Genomic DNA, 20190 nt, shown 5'->3' with positions numbered 1-20190 from the left:
CGCAGCTACATTCAGACCATAAGACGCACCCCCCACTTACCCCCAACATTTGGGGGAAAAAATGTGCGTCTTATGGTCCGAAAAATACGGTATATACTAATTAGTTAAACTACCCCCCCACAACCCCCATGCCCATTTATTTCTGCCATTGCCATTTTGTGAAATGTGATAATTTTATTACTTTTTATGTTATTAGTTTCCTTTATTTTTCTTTAAATATATACCAATATCTTACAGGGCACCGAGTCAACTTCTAAATTTAATACCCATCTGTTTCTGGAAAGTATTATGTTCTTAAGTTTGTGATCCAAAGTTTAAGAACACTTGAAATAACAGTTTTGTTATTGTGCTAGGCTAATCTTGCTTGGTATCCGTCCAGAAAAATACAACTGCTGGGTCCAAAATGTTGTTTTCACCAGACAATTTTTTTTTTTTTCATTATTTTTCTCAGTTCTTTCTATTGAAACCCATTAGATTCAAAATAGTTTACAAGGGGATATAAGATGATAAAATGCACGCCTCTTTACGTGAGTATGGCGAGCACATGCAAAGTAATTTATTACATGCTTCATTTAATGGTTGTAAAATGTTACATTGGCTATTGTCGGCATGTATCCATGTATCACACGATGGAACAATACATAAAAATGTATGGTCTTGCAATAGATAAAACGTTTATGGACAAAGAAATGGCTGTCATACAAAGTTTAACACAATTTAAAGAATTTTAGATGCAATAGTTGGCTGTACAGAAAAGATAGCTATGCTGAATGAGTGTTTATTTTGTGGGGGCAGATATCAGAATGCCATATACCTCTATCAGCACAGATCTTCTAAATGAACAATTAGTACATCAAAATTGCATAGGCCCAATATTTTATTGATGCTGTGTCCATACACTTTAGATTGTTAGTCAATCATGTCATCTGATCCATATGGGAGCCCCAATAATACAAGAAATGGATCCCCATCCTTGATAGTGACATATTAAAGGTGCATTTATACTGCACGATTTCATGAACAAGTGCTTCTACAAAACACACGGTTTACAGTAAATCTTGTAGTATAAACAGGCTGCTTAACGCCCAACGAATGAGCAAAATGCTCTTTTATTTGGTGAAATGATCTTTTTGCCATGATCAAAAGAGGCTTATGCATCCAAAAATAATTGCACCTTATGCACACTGAACAATTCACTACAGACTGTTCAGAGCACATCTGAAGCAGGGTATACCACCGACTGGCCAACATGCTGCAGTCACTTAATGCTGTGCAATACTCAGTGTAAATGGACTTTTAAGGTTCTTAAATTGGACTAGTGGAGCACAGTAGGGCAGTGGTGCTCAATCCAACTCTAACACAGGTGATGTGTGATGCCCTGGACTAGTCAGTTCGTCCCAGGTAGTCACACACAACACCACACCCCATCCCGATTAGGTGACATCAGTCAAACTAAAAGCCTTGTCACCACCCTCCAGGTTTGATGTCCACACCAGGGGGGGCGAAGCCAGGCGGTTGGCTCTGCTCACCAATGAGTTCACAGGCTTGGAGGCGGGAAAACACAGAGAGAAGTTCAAGTTCTAGAGGAGGGTGAGAGCAGTCATGTTCACGGGCAGTCCTGTGTCCAGGCCTGCCAAGAGACTACCAGGTGGCTGGGTCGGAGCCCAGTCGCCATTGGCAAGGAGGCAGATGGTGGTAGCTGCCTGCAGGAGCTGGGATTACAGCCAGTGGAACCGTAGGGACCAGGGTCGGGCGGTGGACCGCCGGTACCGAACCAGGGAACTGATTCGAAACTGGAGCACCAGGAAGGGGTACTCAGATCCAGTACAAAGCCCTGAACCGACAGGGCCGAGTCAAATCAACTGATTGCGGACTGGACTTAAGGACATATCCCACACAAGCCCCGTTAGAAGACAACAGCCCAACCATACAGGGTAAAGCCACCGCCAAGGCATAGAGACCCAAAGGGCCAGCGTCTGCAGGCAAACTGGCTCATACGGCATATACAAGTCAGGGAGCGGACTACACACTTACACACAGAGGTGCAGGAGAAAGGCGGAAATCACCAACCTATTCTGGGAGAAGCTGCAGCCGGCTGCGGGCCCCGTTCATCACTCCGTTTGGTTTACCAGAGACTCCAGTGTCTTGTGTCAGAGTGAGTACACCAGTGCCATCATGCACTGCACCGCAACACTTCACCCTGCACCCCGGCCCTCGCCAACCGGGCCCCAGGACCAACACCCCCTACCCACGGAGGGGTCAACACCTAGCTGCGCCATTACACCGCTCCCGGGAGCCCCCATACCTTCACCGCAGCGGTAGTGTCTATAATCATCACAACCCGTGGGTGGCGTCACAAACTTACATCCCAAATCAAACCACCGCGGCCCCGGCCGTGGAACTCCTCACCCAAGTCCCCGTGTGTAACGCCAACTCCCTTGCGGAGCGACGTGACCCCCGGGTCCGTGAGAGGCTCAAGCCACCACCTGCAGTACGAGCACGGATCCGAGCGGCTCGGCGGTCGCAGCCGAGTCCGCGGGGCGGTACAGATGCACTGCGTTGCTTTTCTTCTGTGCTCTGCAGCTCCAATAGCAGGAAATGATGCGGCAACTGCAGAGTGGGAGCGCGCTGAGCCAAGCTCTGACCATCTATGTGGGAATTTTTGCTTTTTCTCTTCGAGACACAGCCATGTTTTGAATATCCAGTGTCATAAAGGAGAAAGAGCAAAGACAGTGGGTAATTGAGAAATGGTTTGAAGAAAAAAAAAATGGGTCACATCGTAAATGGTGGATATACCCATAATTGTTCACCAGGAGTCTGAAGTGCTTTAAAGGAGAACTTACAGCAGAATTTCTGCTTCTGCCTCTAAAGCGGGCTTTACACACTGCGATATCGGTCCTGATATCGCTAGTGTGGGTACCCGCCCCCATCTGTTGTGTGACACGGGCAAATCGCTGCCCGTGCCGCACAACATCGCCCAGACCCGTCACACATACTTACCTGCCCGGCGACGTCTCTGTGACTGGCGAACCGCCTCCTTTCTAAGGGGGCGGTCCATGCGGCGTCACAGCGACGTCACTTAGCGGCCGCCCAATAGAAGCCGAGGGGCGGAGATGAGCGGGACGTAACATCCCGCCCGCCTCCTTCCTTCCGCATTGTGGCCAGGAGGCAGGTAAGGAGAGCTTCCTCGTTCCTGCGGTGTCACACGGAGCGATGTGTACTGCCGCAGGAACGAGAATAGAATCGTATCAGCAGCAACTGTCATCTCCTATTTCTGAATTGTGATGATGTATTCACTGAAGATAGGACTTACACAATTTACCCATGAATTGACTGTGTACTATCCGTCCAGGAGGAGAAAAAAGATTTTAGAAGACACTTTAATAATAAAAATAGGATAATCTACTTTTAGCATGATTTTACTCTTAAAGAAATCTGAAGTATTTGGACACTATGTTAATTTACGGTCATAATTTATATATTCTCGTTTACATATGACTTTATTTTACTAGACTAGAAACGTAGATCTATAAACCTGTATCTAATGATATGATAACTGAAATATATGTATTGGTTTGATTATACTGTGTATATATATATATATGTATATATATATATATATATATATATATATATATATATATATATATATATATGTAGATATATATATATATATATATATAATGTATATGTTTGCTTTTTTTTCTTTAGGAGAGGTAATAAATGTCAATTCACTTGGTGCCCTACCACTAGGAGCCCCAGTAATCAGTGGAACCAAGTTCCAATCCATTGTTCCTGCTGATCTCCCCCCTTCAGTCTGATTTATTTATATATATATATATATATATATATATATATATATATATATATATAAACATGTGTATGTATGTATGTGTGTGTATATATATATATATATATATATATATATATATATATATATATCTATATATATAACCTTACCAATCCAGTTATGACTGCACTAAGGAATAACAAGGGATCAGGACCAAAACCCCTTGAAAATCTTCAAAATATTTTACAAACGTAAGAACTTGCCATTGTCTTACATTTCCTGGGTGTGTGGATCGTACCTGTTTGAGGAGACATTCTTGTTAACAAATTGTGCACTGTCTCCATCAAGTCATGCTGCTGTTTTTGTAGAAGAGAATTATTTGCTGATGCTGTGATGAGCTGCTTTTCTAGATCTTCAATTATCGAGTTTTGTTTCAGCACCAAGACTTGGAGTTTATCCTTTTCTTCCTTCATTGACTGCAGTTGTTCAGAATGCTTATCTTCCATGCTTAGAACTTTCTTCTCTAAATAGCTGAGACGAAAAATAAAAACATTCTTATCCACCATTAAAGCAGATGTGAATATGATGTTTACCAATAAAGCCAACAGGGCATTTTATCCCTTAAAGGGGTTATCCACTACTCTAACAACCCCATCTCAATTGTTCTTTTCCCCCGCATAAAAAAAATGAGCCTCCAGTGTTCGGTCTCCCAGACCTTGTGTGATATTGTAATTCCATGTGAACCCGGCTGCTAATCAATGCATGCCTTGCTCTCACTTTCTTTGGAGGCAACTGTACTGCAGCTGCTCTCACTACCTCTGGAAGTCAATTATGTTCGAAGGAAGTGAGAGCAAAGCCACCACTGATTCGACTGTAGGGCTCTCATGAAATAATAACATCACACAAGCCCTGGGAGACCAGGTGCCGACATCGCTTGAACGGGGGTGGCTCTTTTTATGGTATACGGCGGGAATTGACAAGTGAGAAAGGGTTGTCTGAGTAGTGGACAAAAAAGGATACAGAAAGGACTGCATTGGATCACAAATTATTCTTTCTTTGGGGTGAAACAATGCTTAAAAATCGGCACGGAAAAGTTTTATGTTTTGCCTCACAAAAAGAATCCGTTATGATCCCCTGATGTAATAACTGTATACTCTTTTGTTTCCTCCCCTGCCCAGGCGATGTGGTATTATTAGACCACGTCCCTGTACAGTCACACACGACCATTACACAGTACACAGCAAGAACACATACATAAGATTATCTCATCACAGGAACATTTTTTTTTAATCCCATGCAATTAAGGAAAGTATCATTATTCCAAAATATATTAATTAAAATTAACTTTGTTCATGGGAAAACTCCTTTAAAAAAAACCTGTCAGGTGCAGTATGCACCCAGAACCATGAGCAGTTCTGGGTGCATCTTGCTAATCCCTGCCTAACAGTCCCTGTATACACTCACATAGATAGAGATCTTTAGAAAATTATTTCTAAAGATCTTTTATCGTATGCTAATGAGCAAGGGGACTAGTTCACCATGCATTAGTTTCCCTTGCTAGTCGGCTCTATTGGCATGTTAGTACGCCCCTGGTAGCGTGCTAACATGCTAATGAATGTGCAGCATCGGAGGATGATCTCCCTCACCTCTTCGCCGCCATCACTACCCGACACTAGATTTCGGCTCAGTGCGCATGACCCTGGAATTCTGGTGATGTGCACTACATCAGTTTGAAGCCAGGACACGAATGCCTGGCTTTATAGTGCACATGACCCAAACTCCAGGGTCATGCGCACTGAGCTGAAATCCAGTGTCAGGCAGCGATGGCAGCCAGAGAGGTGAGTGAGATCATCCTGTGACAATGCACATTCATTAGCATGTTAGCACTCCCACAGGGGCATACTAGCATGCTAATGGAGCCGACTAGCCAGGGGAACTAACGCCCAGGGGACTAGTCCCCTCGCTCATTAGCATACAGTAAAAGTTCTTTAGAAATACTTTTTCTAAAGATCCCTTTATCCCGGTATGTTAGACTCTGAAATGAGCCACACAGGAGACTAGCTGTACTGATGACTTCCCCCCCACCCGATCCAAGTGATTAAGGCTACATTCCCATAGTTAGCTTTTTGAGAGTTTTTGATGTTGCAGAATAATTTCTGCATCTTTTTACATGCTATTTTATCACGTTTTTGTCTCTTATTGGTGTGTCGCTTTAACAAAAGCAGCTTTGTTGTGGTACGTCTTGCTATTTTGCTTTGACAAAACTTTGATATACTTTAGGTGTGGATTACATGCAGTTTCGATACGCTTCCGCTGCAGAAACGCACTAAAGACGCATGTGCTTTTTTTACCTGAGAATTTTTCACATATGTATGGGGAAAATGTGCACATAAAACTCAGCGTATCGGCAACAGAAATTGACATGTTGCAAATTTGAAACACTCACCGCAAGTGAGCGTATGCTGATTAAAAAAAAAAAAACAAGGGCAGGAGATTTCTATAAATCCCATCCTGTTTGCTGGAACTGTAAGATGCTTCCTTTTTCACCAAAAGCTCATCATGGGAACATAGACTAACAGGTCCTTTCCCGATGCACACATGTAGGGGGAGTCCTGTCACCTCAGAACAGCCAGCATTGAGAATCCGCTAAGGACCAGCCTTTCGCTCTAGTCTCCAGTGAGGCTTGGTCACTTGGCCTGAAGTCATGCAGCTAATGTCTGATACATGCAGCCTGTAGATTCTTCTCCCCAGTTGATAACTAGTATGACACATTTTGCCTGCATATTAGTATATCTTAGTGGTCTTGTTTAGTCAAAACTAAAACAATTGGGGGGGTGTTTCTCATAGAAATTTATTTTCTGAGATGAAATTTAGGTCATGTATGTAGCAGAAAATAGCATAGGTGGTGCCTATATTCCTGATATGATAGAACTTTTCTGAAGTCACTTTGCTTTTTGAGCGCTTCTTAAAGCAGCACCCCAGTGTTTTGGGGTTTTTTTACCATTTGAGTGGGGCTTTTAATCAAAAATCTCTGACCCTACTCTTATACTCATCCACCAGCATCTATACCCCTTAATGTCAATGCTCTTGTCGGTCTCTCACAGTTTGTAACCTGCTGGCTGCTCCAGTGTTTCATAGAGTGATCCGGAAGTCACAACTCAATAAGAGTCTGAGGGCCTTGTTCTGACTCTCATAGACTTGCATTGAGAGCTTGTGACGTAATTTGTCACTTCCGGCCAGTCAACAGTTGGCATTGAGGGACCGGTGCGTTGGCGATAAAAGGGGAAGACTGCGGCGGTTCAGTATATGAGTAGGGTTAGGCATTTTATATTAAAAGCACCACTCCAGCCCTGAAAACCGTCCTCCTCGTACTGAAGTGGTGCTTTCGTTGATCTTTATGTCCACAAAAATATTCATGCTGAAATGTATAAATAGGCTGCTGAATTTGCACATAATGTTTTCACGCCTCAAGTTAAGCATCTTTGTAGTCAAATGAAATCGCCATATTTTAGTCTACATCTTAGATGACTGTTGTCAGATAAACCATGGTTCAGCTGACAGTGATCACACTTGACTCTCCCATACATAGGTGCGCTTGCTTTGCTGAGTACTCCTGTGTTCTCAGAGAGGACCGCTGTCAGACATGGGCAATGGGATCCTTAACTCTCCCTGAAAAGCTTTTGCTTGGGGCTCCCATGCACAAAATTGTTAGTCAAATATGTATGAGGGGAAGTAATTTAGGTCTGGATCAAAAGGCTGTACATCTACATGGGTTGCATAACTATTATATTGGGTTTTGTATGTATTGGACATTTATTACGTTCAGCATTACATCTTATTTAATAGTAATTTGTTGTGTCATGCCCAAATTCCAGTGGGAAGCCTATTGATTGATGTTACTTAAGACGTGTTGCCCTGCACACTCTAGTATTTTATTCGTCAAGCATTAGAAAGGCGACAAAAGCCATGTCAGTTGTCTGTTCAGTCCACATTAGGTATTTATTACTTTCTATTTATAACAGATGGAGCTACTGGAATGTTAAAAATGTTCACTAACCTAATACATATGGAAACCTAGATAACGTGGTTTAACCCTGGCATTGAAAGGCCCTTTTTCAAGCTAATGGTGATAAAGTCAGTGTTGTTATCACATCTTTATTGTGTCAAGTTGTATTTATTTCAGATGTGGGTTTGTACCATTCCCTGGTATGCAGTAATGACAAATAGGGGTTACTAGAAAGGGTGAGCTTCTGATTCTTAGAACTAAAGTACAAAAAGTTACACAAGTTTGTTTTAACTTTCACTGAGATTCTTAAGGCGATTTCCAAAAGATTTAAAAAAATAAATAAAGCAATAAACGGGACGCTTTCTGTTGAAATTTAGTGAGATTACATGTACAAACTCAGCTCAAAGCAGAGATGTACAACATTGTGAAGTAAGACAACTGCAAGTGACAGCAGATTAACCCTAGAACACGCATCCATAGAAATCTACCATAGAAAACAAGTAACCTAGTAGGCCTGCAAGGCCCCAGGTATGCATTCTAGGGTTAAGATAACGATGAATTGGCCATGGTGAAATGCAATACTAAAAGTTGGCATGAGAAAATATTAAAGCAACACTCTAGTATATATTTTTTTTTTTTATTTCACCACTGGAGTGGTGCTTTAAATCGAAGTCCCCTGTACCCAGTCTTATACTTACCATCCGTCAACTTCACCTTTTTTCAGCGTTGCTTTGGTCTCATGCTGGCATCTTGTGCCCATAACTTTTTGTTGATGGAAGTAGACTTGTTTTAAGTGCTTGAGACATAACTGCTAACTTAGAAGTTATGTCTCAAGCACTCAAAACAAGTCTGCGAGGCTAAAGGGGGCTTTACACGAAGTGACATCGCTAGCGATGGCACCCGCCCCCATCGTTTGTACGTCACGGGCAAATCGCTGCCCGTGGCGCACAATCTCGCTTGTCCATGTCACACGTACAGCCCTCCCTAACGACATCACTGTGGGCAGTGAACAACCTCCCATGAAAGGGGGAGGTTTGTTCGGCATCACAGCGATGTCACAGAGCGGGCCGCCAATAGAAGCGGAGGGGCGCAGAGCACCCGCATTTCCGTCACTCCCACCTCGGTGCTCGTTGAGGACACAGGTACACTGTAGTTCATCGTTCCTGAGGTGTCACACATAGTGATGTGTGCTGCCACGGGAACGACGAACAACCTACGTCCTCAACAACCAACGATTTTTTGAAAATGAATGACATGTCAACGATGAACGATTTGGTGAGTATTTTCCATCATTAACGGACGCTCGTTGGTGTCACACGCAACAACGCCGCTAACGATGCCGGATGTGCGTCACGAAATCCGTGACCCCGGCGATATATTGTTAGATACGTTGTTGTGTGTAATGGGGCCTTTAAGAATGAGGCGCTCATAGAGTTGTAATGATTTCTAACCTCCGACGTCCTCCATGAAACACTGGAGCTGCTGGAATGTCACAAATTGCCAGAAACCAACAGATACGGCGGTGATAGAAGATGAAGCCGGCGGGGGGTGAGTATGAGACCAGGGTCAGGGGACTTTTAAAGCATCACTCCAGCGGTGAAATAAAAAAAAAAAATACCAAACACTATTGGTGTTTTAAGTGAAAAATAATACTCTCCCATCATTCTTTGTTCTGATTATTCCTAGGTTCCCTTAATAACTCTAGTATCTTTTAGCAAACCAAAAATGATTGCTTATGGGTCATTTGCAGACAAACACAGAGCAGGGTTGGTAATCTGTGGCTTATAAACCATAGCCCTGCAAACCTCCTCCTGCTACTACATCCCTGGCACTTCTTTTGACTTACTAGGTTAAGCGCAACATTGTGTATTCATTCCTTAGCAACAGTAAGATCGTGCCGGACCTACTAATCAAAAGATTGGCTGGGAATGTAGCACGAGAAGGAGGTTTCCAAGGCTCTGGTCCAGTGGCCACACACTAGCAATGTTTCTACTGGAATAAGGTCTAGCAACTCTTTTTGCTTACAGAATTACTCCCATGAAGATTTTTATTTAATAATCCTGTGCATATGTGGATGTAGTTTAGTGTGTGTGTGTGTGTGTGTGTGTGATAATCTCACCCACTGCATCCTTGTTTGGGATCCAGATCCGTTCTGCTCCTCTTTTCAGTGACAGCAACACATTTCAGACTATTCGTCTCACTCAATGCTCTATGCGTGAAACAGAAGTCTCTCTTACAATGTAAGTATATAGAGTCTTATTCTGACTCACCATAGACTTACACTGTATAAGTCACTTCCGGGATCAGACAAAGCATAGTGTGACCCGTACACCCAGAAGAGCGGTGACGTCACTGAGAGGAGTCCCAGAACAGGGCTTGACCATGGAGAAGTTGACAGTAGGCGAGTATATTATCACATACATATGCACAATCTTCATGGGAGTGATTCTACTATAACTGTACGGAGCAGTCATTTCTCATTGGTAGAGCGGGACCAGAAAGAAGAACAGCAGGAAACCTGGGAAGTGTCAGAGCAGAGGGGAACAGTGGGTGAATATCACAATTTAACAAAATTGTAGTAATACCCTATAATGAGAAAATGAAAATAAGAGGTAGAACTATACTGAGCTCTGTAACAATGTAGTAATACTCCATATCTGAAAAGTCGTGTGTTCAGTAGTGCTTCCAGCAAAAAAGTAGATGTAGCAAGGGCTGGTAAACACAGCAGTCTTTACTGTCCACCCGATATCCTCGTCTACACTACTTTCTGCACCTCGGTGCCCTAATTATGGTGATATGGTGATATGGTGATATGGTATGTGCATACACATTCCTAGTGAGATTCTGTAAAAATAAAAACACACTGTATATCTTCAAGTGTTGATTGCCCTTAGACTTCCACAAAGTTCCATAATATTCCCATTCATAATACAAATGTGAAAAAAGGATGTACTTTATCTGTTACAGACGTGACCATGGAGAATTTTATATATATTTTATATATCTAGAGAATATATACAGATAACGACTGGACAAACATGGTGTAAGGAATGTTACGGTTCTCTATATGTGCAGAGTATAATTGGATATTGTTTATCTTCAATCTAGTCCATTCACACTGCATAAATGCATGTGTTCCAGGCACAGGATGGGATGTAATAGACAGAAAGAGAGAATAATATGTCATTGTGTCTGTGGAAATGCTTTTTATCTCCGTCCTGAGGAAGAACCCCTGAACTCTGGCACAATTGCTTTTTTATGAAAACAGATGGTATTTCCTCTATTGATCACTGGGGAAATGAGCATGATCACCATAATAATCACCTTGTTAAAAACATTGTCTATGGCCTTTGGACACCAGCACTGCACAATGAATGGATGTGTTACCCAATACTACTGCACAGTGTTCAAAACAACTCTGTCCAAATCCGGCAGCTTGTCTGGAAAGTCCCGCAATAGTGAAACATTTTCATGGTTGACTTCATCTCTGGGCAATTGTACTTTATTCTTTTTAATTAAGGTTCACAAATTGGCAAGATAATGACATTGTAAAATAATTTAATTTGAATGAGTGATAGATTGTAAAATGTTTTGAAAAATCATTCTTTTAGATACAATCTAAGATATTCAGGGTTCCAAAATCAGTCCTATTAACTCCTGATGCACAATTAGAACATATTTTTATGATCTATTGTATTCGGGTTCAGTGCTGATACTGTATTTACATGTCTACAAGCTACCATGAAAACTACTTGTTTCTCAGTACTGCCTTTTAGGAAAGTGTGACAAGCAGCTTGGTTTATCAAAGGTGAATTTCTACTAATTGTCTATTTAATTTAATAATCTAACCACTTTTCTAATTTGTCAATTAGAAATTCCATACTGTTCCCCTACTACTCTATCTTCCTCCCTTTCCTCACTTTTTCAGAAAAAAATTCCAGTGAACCCTCAATGCATGCTGAGATTCCAAAGTTGGACATCATCAGAGAGACGAGGATACAGTAACTGCCAAATCCGCTGTCCGTACCCTGAAACAAAGTCATCAGTGATGTCTGCTTGGCTGGTCCCTGCTATACTGCGCATACGCTGTCAATTCCAATGCATGCTCAGTATGCGCTCACTGCGCTTATTTCTTTTGAAGGCGCAGTGACATTGAGCTCCCTCACCAGATCTAAAAATAAATTACAAGCCAGAAAGCGAGCACTCTATCAGTGCACATTTAAAAGGAAAGAATATGCTTAGCAGGGAGAACAGAGACCAATCCTTGAAATGGATGTCACTGTTCTTAGACGGGATGTCGTCAATGGCGTCTATTTCTACCGTTGGTCTCTGTTCTCCCTGCTAACCACATTATTTCCTTTTCAATGCGCACTTACCATATGTTCTTTTGTCGGATCATCATATCTTTAGACCCAGTGAGGGAGCGCAGTGTCAGTGCGCATCCAAAGGAATATATAGAGCAGGGAGCACATATTGAACATGCACTGGAATAGACAACAGGCTCATGCTCAGAACAGTGACTAGCCCAGCCCCTGAGCATCACTGATGACTCTTTATTTCCGGTTGGAACAGCAGCTACGGCAGTAACCATAACAGCATAGCCAGAGCCCCCGATGAAGTCACGTTTGAGAATCTCCAATGCATGCTGGAATATTCAAACAAAAGAAAATGGTTAGATTATTACTTTAAACAGACATTTAGTATTACATTCACCTTTGGTTTCTGATAACCCCTTAAGTTGTTGTTCTGTAGACAAAAAATAAGTCCAATGATTTACCTGTTCTTGTCTTGTAGTTTGTTTATTTCAGTAGTTTGATCTGTTATTTGCCTTTCCAGTTTGTTAGTTGAAAATGAGTTTTCCAGAAGCTGAAGTTCAAGGCGACTTGTTTGATTAAATACCTGTGAAAATGAGTGAAACCAAGTGGTGAATCTCTTATCATATTGCTTATGGCATTATAAAGTCATTTGCTTACACCTCCAGTATTGCATTTGTTATACCAGTAGTCCTCAACCTCAGTCAATGCTGTATCACACCTATTGTAGTCTCTTGGGTTGTCTGTGTACTTTGAGTAAATAGTAGGATTAATTGGCAAAGATCTTTGTTTTATCTTCAAACTTAATCTTTCATTTAAGTGCAATGTTTTCATCTTCGGCTACATATTTTTTTCTAATTGTGGAGTACAATCAAGCATGGAGTAGCAGTTTTGGCTAATTGAATGCAATGAACATCTTCATTGTGGCCTCTTTTTACTTGGAATTGTAGGGTAGATCCAACAGGTTGAATATTTAAAAAATACATGAATGGTGTACATTACACTAAGTTAACAGAGGCATGGTGGCTCAGTGGTTAGCACTGCAGCCTTGCAGCACTGGGGTCCTGGGTTCTAGTCCCACTAAGGACACCATCTGCAAGGAGTTTGTATGTTCTCCCCGTGTTTGTGTGGGTTTCCTCCGGGTACTCCGGTTTCCTCCCACACTCCAAAAACATACTGATAGGGACTCTAGATTGTGAGCCGAAATGGGGACAGTGTTGCCAATGTATGTAAAGTGCTGTGGAATTAACAGCGCTATATAAATGAATAAAATTATTATTAATTAATTATTATATGATTCTAAAAGGTAATAGAAGGACTATTCTGATTTGATTGCACCATAAATTTGTCCAGGTATTATTTAAAATCTTTATTAAAGGAGTTTGTCTCTTCTTACTATATTGGGACAATTGCAAGATGCTTGAGAAAATAAGCAAGTTTGCATTTAAAGGGGCTTTCCAACTAACACAAAGCTCATTTTAATCAATAGATCTTGGAATAATATTATGTTCCACAATAGAATGTGTTGGAAAAAAAAAAAATCTTACTGTGCTGAGATTTTATAAATGTGCCCCTGCTATGTACTGTGTAAGTGCAGTGTCTGACTGTACAGGGACATGATCTGATCATACCACAGCTCCTGAGCAGGGGATGATGTAAAAGAGTATACAGACTGAACAGCACAGGATCGCTAATCTTTCTTTGAGGCAAAACAATTTTTTAAATCAGTCAGTGAAATGTTTTACCTCACAAAAAGAATTAGCTGTGATCCCGTACTGTAATGTCTGTGTGCTCTCTTGTGTCCTCTCCAGCCCAGTATCTGTGGTATGATCAGATCATGTACCTGTCCAGGCAGACACAGCGATTATATAGTACACAGCAGGGGCACATATATAAGATTGTCTCAGAACAGGAACAGTTTATTTTTTTTTTTTTAAACATATCCAATTGTGTAGCTTATTTTTATTCCAAAATCTATTCATTAAATTTGTTTATTGGAAAACCCCTTTAAAGGGAATCTGACAGAAGGTTTTTGCTACCTCATCTAAGAGCAGCATGATCTAGGCAAGGAGATTCTGAATCTGTATCACATATTACTGGGTGCAGACATTCTGACACAGTGAAAGATTTTATTTTTTGTATGTAGCGGAGCTCTGAGAGCTGTCCCCGCCCACATCAGGCTTTCAGTGTATATTTCCATAGAGAGAAGCTGCAAATCACGGAAGGGGCGGAGGCAGACTACAACTTATGTGCAGTTGAGATCCACTAATGAAAAAGATAACAGGCTTAAACTAACAATGCAGGTAAACAAAAATGGTTTGAGCTAAGAGATGGCTGGCCACATGTTAACTCTTAAGGGTACTTTACATGCTGCGACATCGCTAGCGATCTCATTAGCGATGTGAAATTCTAGATCGCAAGTGCGATCTTTCGAGATCGCACATAGGTCATTTTATGCATGTGCGATCTCGAAAGAACGTACTTGCGATCTAGAATTTCACATCGCTAACGAGATCGCTAGCGATGTCGCAGCATGTAAAGTACCCTTTACAGCATACCAAAATCCTCCTGACAGAGTAACTTTAACTTTCACTAAATACTCTCTAAAAAATTGTTTAAAAGACCTGAGGACTCTCAGTTCTTTTAAACAATTTTTTATCTCTACTGGCTAACACGGTACAAAGATATATTTTACCTATATCTAAATACTCTCTATGATTCTCTGAAAAGTGAAGGGATTTTGAATAGTGTACAGCTTATTACCTAGGTTACTAGCCACCTCAAAGATTGACAGTTTTCTAGGCAAAGATGACGCGCTTGTATGCTATGCTGCTTGAAAGTGCTGCTCTCAAGCTTGCTGGACCTCCAGATTTGGTGCACATGCGCAATGAAGGGCTGGTGTCTCAGCAATGCCACATGTACGAACATGCAATCAGTGCATCACTCACTTTAAGGAGAAAAAAGTGATGCACATCTGAGTATGGAACTTACCCCTTTAATTATAAAACTTAACAGTCTTGACACCCCTACACCCATCAAAAAATACTTAGTACTGTGGTTGCATGTGAGGCCACCTCTAATAACATACTGTTTTCGGTATATTTAATAGTTTTCTATGTGTTTGAGAAACCCCCTTTCATTTTGCTTTATTCAACTTGCATGAGATATGTGGCATACCTGAGAAATGACAATTTTTTATGAGAGAAATAGTTTGATGTTTGTCTTCTGCATAGTTCACTCGCAGGAATGTTATTTATTCCATTGATGAGAATGTCTCGGAAGGAAAACGCGGCTATGGACGTTTGCACGTTTTGCATCATCATGCTACATGCTGTTCAGACAATGCTATTTGTGTAACTGTTCCATTTTCTTCTTTCATCTGGGGCCCGTCTCTGTTGACAGGAAGACCTCATTACTCATATCCGTCATGCTAAATTTTTACTTGAGGATATGATTTCACATTTGTAGATTTCTTGGAAAAGACCGCTTTTAACGATGATCCTGCCACATTTTGCAAAGGAACAAAAAAATTTCAAGTGGCGAGTGCAAGTTTATGTTCTACATATCGATAAGCTTTATGCACACTTAAAGGGAATGTATCATTTGTTTTAAATATGGGCCAGAATTCTTACACCAAAAGTCACAAAATTCTGAGCAACTTTAAGAAGCACAAATATTTTGGCAACATTTCAAGGTGTTTTACATCAGTCCCGGCCTGCTATGCCAAAATTTGCACTTTCAGTCCCTGACTGATATAACATTTCTAGACGAGGCACATGGAAGTTGTAAGATACGCCTAATTCATTAAGTGCCATGTGCCTCTTAGTATAAAGAGACTGATGGAATAAGATGCACATAATGAATTAAAGGGGTTTTCCCACGAACAACGTTGATTTTAAAATTTATTTTAATCAATATATCTTAGAATAATAATAATTTCCACAATTGGATGTATTTAAGAAAAAAAAAATCCTGTACTGAGATAATTGTGTCCCTACTATGTGCTGTGTAATGGCCGTGTCTGACCGTACAGGGACATGGTCTGATCATACCACATCTCCTGGGTAGAAGAGGAAGTAATGAAGAATACAGACGTTACAGCTTGAGATCGCAATTTATTCTTTCTATGAGGTAAAATATTTTTTAAAAACAGACAGGGAAAAAAAGAAAGCACAGCATCTGATTCTTTTTTTATCGGTATACTCCCTTTTGCGTCCTCCCCTGCACTGGAGATGTGGTATGATCAGACCTTGTCCTTGTACGGTCAGACACGGCCATTACAAAGTATAGCAGGATAACCTATATAAGATTCTCAGCACAGGAACATTTTTTTTAAACACATCCAATTGTATAAATTATTATTATTATTCTAAGATCTATTGATTTAAAATCAACCTTTTTCCTGGGAAAACCCCTTTAAGACCTTAGTGCAAAATGCTAGTCTTAAATAATTAGGTCCTATGTGTTTTTTTTCTTTCTTTATTTTTATTAATGCTTTCTTCCCTGAAGGGGTATTGTTTGTGTTTCCTACTGTGTAACGTATCTGTGCATGACACTTACTCAAAGCAAGTATGGCATCCAAATGGCACGGGACATTAGAGACGGTCTCCAACTCTCTTCTATGCTGTGCCCATGTCAACTGTGCACCCTGTACCCTTACTGGCATGCACAGTTTAAAGCATACATTTAACTGTATGGGTAACCCAGTGCCATGTTTGTGGAATCCATTGTGATGCACGATATCCTCTACACTTTCTGAGCCTGCTTCGGCCAGGACTTGAAATTGGAAGTAGCTTTCACAGTACTATCTTAAGGCAACACGTGTGGGCTAGCAAAAAAATCTCTCTAAAAGGGTCACAGTGGAGGGTATTGGTTCTGCTCACCAAAATGATTTCTCCACTGTGACACTTCTTGTAGTTCTCATAGTTCTCTGCTCACAAAAGGTCCACTATTTACATACAAGGGAAATTAACAAATGTTCATGACCGTGCAGTCATTAACAAAATAGAGCTGCACTGCGATTCCAAAGGATATCTTCCCCCCTGGTGAACACAGACCGAAAATGGCCCCTGTACAAAAATTGTATGGGCCCTTTTCAGTCCAATAACTCATCAAAATGCACAATCTTTGAAAGTAGAAATGGGCCCCCGTTACCTCTTGGTCCCCTGTGTGGTCGCACAAGTTGCACCAGTGATATGGTCATCCCTGTCTTCCCCCTTCTTCTGTTTCTCACAACTAGAATGGGAAACATAATGTGACTTTACACTAGAGCAGTGTTCCCCAACTAAAGACCTCAGGTGCCACCACCCAATTATGTTTTCAGGATTTCCTTAATATTGCATGGGTGATAATTTTATTACTTGTGCAACACTAAGGAACTCCTGACAACATAATCTGTTGGTGGCACCTGAGGACTCGAGTTGAGGAACACTGCTCTAGAGGAAGCAGTTGCTGGTTTCTATTACTATTACTTTTTTGGAAAAATGTGAGCAGCTGCTTACTATAGGGGTCACAACCTGTACCTTGCTAGACCATGATGTGTTGCTTGTGGCTCTCTGTTAACTTGGGGCATTAGCACTAGGTCTAGCAGACTATTATGAAGAGCATGGGCTCCAGATGGTGACATAGGTGAGTACCTGAGCAGAGAATAGTTGATCTGGAGGTGCATACAACGGTCCTGGGATTGGAAGATAAATGAAGTGGTAAGCTGAGGATAGGATAATATTGCTAGGTAGAGGGGTGCTTGAAGCTGGATGTGATAGTGTGGAGGGATGGTGCTAGAATGAAGGTAAGGTGGGAACCCGTGAGTGCAAATTTACTGCCTTGGTGAGATTTCTGTGGTGAAACTTTGGCTGTCATTATACAGATAATGGGGGCCGTGCGGGTCACTACTGTGGAGGAAATGGGCACTTGATGTCAGTATTCGGGCGGGGGAGTGAGCTAGATATGGCTCACAACTCTTCTCCAAGCTGAAGGTGGCTCTTAAGGTAAGAAATGTTGGGGACCTTTGCTCTAGTGTCTGACCGGAAAATATGAAAAAATTGTAATTTGTTTCATATTTAAAAAATGTGTATATCTTTAAATTGTTATAATAATCTGTTTCTTTTAACATAAATATAGTAGTTATTAAATGAATATTATTGCATTTGTGAAGCAGGGCTACACTGAACCAGTAAACGGTCTCTGTTCATTGAACCGTTGATTGGTGTCTGTATCTTTCTATCTTTAGAGTAGGACTATAAATTAATGTCGTTATTAATCTCCAAAAAGCAGTAATTTTAAATGGGAACTGCTTTAAGCATACTGGAGGTAATGGCCTATGTTATCAGTAATCTGAAAAGCATTGCTGTCAATTTTGGGACATGATGAATGACCACTCTTTGACACAGTCTCCTTGCTTTGAAGAAAAGGAAGCATTTAGCAATAGTATATAATTAGGATATTACTGAATAACTTGCAGGCAGGAACATTGCCTAGCTTATAACAGCCAGCTTAATGCTTGCATTGTTATTTTTTTTTACTACAAGTTAGAAAACCAAGCGCCCATTCACACTGGTCGATAAGCGCGATCTAAACTGGCTGCCAATCACCTAGTTTAATAATGAGCGTCCTGTGTAGTTAGGACATGTGCTGCCAGGAATAATGATATTGTATGTGCACAGGATTGTTGTGGTCATGTAAGGGGCACTTTGCACTCTACGACATCGCAGGTGCGATGTCGGTGGGGTCAAATCGAAAGTGATGCACATCCGGTGTCGCTGTCGATATCGTAGTGTGTAAATCCTTTTTGATACGATTAAGGAACGCAAAAACATCCAAATCGTATCATCGGTGTAGCGTCGGTCATTTCCATAATTTCGGAAGGACCGATGTTACAATGTTGTTTGTCGTTCCTGGGGCAGTACACATCGCTGTGTGTGAAGCCGCAGGAGCGAGGAATATCACCTTATCTGCGTCCTGCGGCTCACACTGGCTATGCGGAAGGACGGAGGTGGGCGGGATGTTTACATCCTGCTCAGCTCTGCCCCTCCGCTTCTATTGGCCGCCTGCCGTGTGACGTCACTATGACGCCGCACGACCCGCCCCGTAAATAAGAAGGCGGTTCGCTGGCCAGAGCGACGTCGCAGGGCAGGTAAGTGCATGTGAAGTTGCCGTAGCGATAATATTCGCTCCAGCAGCTATCACCATGATATCGCAGCTGCGACGGGAGCGGGGACTATCGCGCTCTGCATCGCAAGCATCGGCTTGCGATGTCGTAGTGTGCAAAGTGCCCCTAAGTGCGATCGGCCAACTATAGTCCAAACTAGTTATTAATTGAATGTCAATCAGCTTACATGTACATGGCCGCTGTCAGCCATTGTGGATCTAGTATGACCTCTACATTTTTACATTAAAAAAAACTAACAATATCTAGATTAAAGTATATAGTGATTTTCCAGTTTTGTGAGTGCTTTAAGTTAGAGATAGAAAGTATTCTGGAGTTTACATGATTTGCAAGAACCATCGCTTATGTCCAGCTTTCCTTGTTTAAGTTTTCCTGAATGATCTTTCAAATGATTGTCTTATTGCCAAGTATTAAATGCTGCCGTGTGGGGGTGGGAGGGTGAAGACTGGGTGGTAACAGTAACTCTTGTGATTAAGGTGATTTATGGAGAACAGAGATGGTTAGTCTGGCAAGCATGGAAGTTCAACTCAGTACCAGAGATTAATGAAGCAGTTTACTGACCATGTTCCTTCCTGAGCGGGTTACTAGTACACACATTTTACATAAACATCACAAATTGTATGACTTTACTTGAGGCAATTTTCTCCTTTTTTCATGGTTATGTTAAAGAACCACTTAATTTTTTGTCACCGCTGGAGTGGTTTCTTTAAATCTAAGTCCCCTGCCCCCTTTCTTATGCACGCCCTCCGGCAGCATCCATTTTTGGCGCTACTCCAGTCCCGCGCTGCATCTTGTGCCCATAATTTTTGACTGACAAGAAGTCAGAAGTTACATCGCAAGCATTTAATACAAGTCTAGGAGAGCCAGAATGAGGCACTCATAGACTTGCATTGAAAAGTGATCTCCGGCTCGCTCT

The 20190-nt window shown here is 41.5% G+C and overlaps 2 protein-coding genes across 2 annotated transcripts in view; one reads left to right on the top strand and one right to left on the bottom strand.

The window, feature by feature from the left end:
* The window catches only part of MCPH1 (microcephalin 1), a 482323-nt gene that overhangs the window by 223558 nt on the left and 238575 nt on the right, over window positions 1-20190 (top strand). The window lies entirely within an intron of this gene.
* Window positions 1-20190, bottom strand: part of ANGPT2 (angiopoietin 2) — a 54917-nt gene that overhangs the window by 18021 nt on the left and 16706 nt on the right. Inside the window, exons 3-4 of the mRNA XM_075340312.1 lie at window positions 12574-12695; window positions 4089-4321 (exon numbers count right to left, since the gene is read on the bottom strand). Coding sequence (XP_075196427.1) covers window positions 4089-4321; window positions 12574-12695 — 355 coding nt within the window. The remainder of the gene's footprint in view (window positions 1-4088; window positions 4322-12573; window positions 12696-20190) is intronic.

This window comes from Anomaloglossus baeobatrachus, chromosome 3 (genome assembly GCF_048569485.1).
Source record: "Anomaloglossus baeobatrachus isolate aAnoBae1 chromosome 3, aAnoBae1.hap1, whole genome shotgun sequence".
In the NCBI taxonomy this organism is placed as follows: Eukaryota; Metazoa; Chordata; class Amphibia; order Anura; family Aromobatidae; genus Anomaloglossus; species Anomaloglossus baeobatrachus.
The sequence above is the reverse complement of the archived record's forward strand: the minus strand, read 5'-3'. Positions and strand labels throughout refer to the sequence as shown.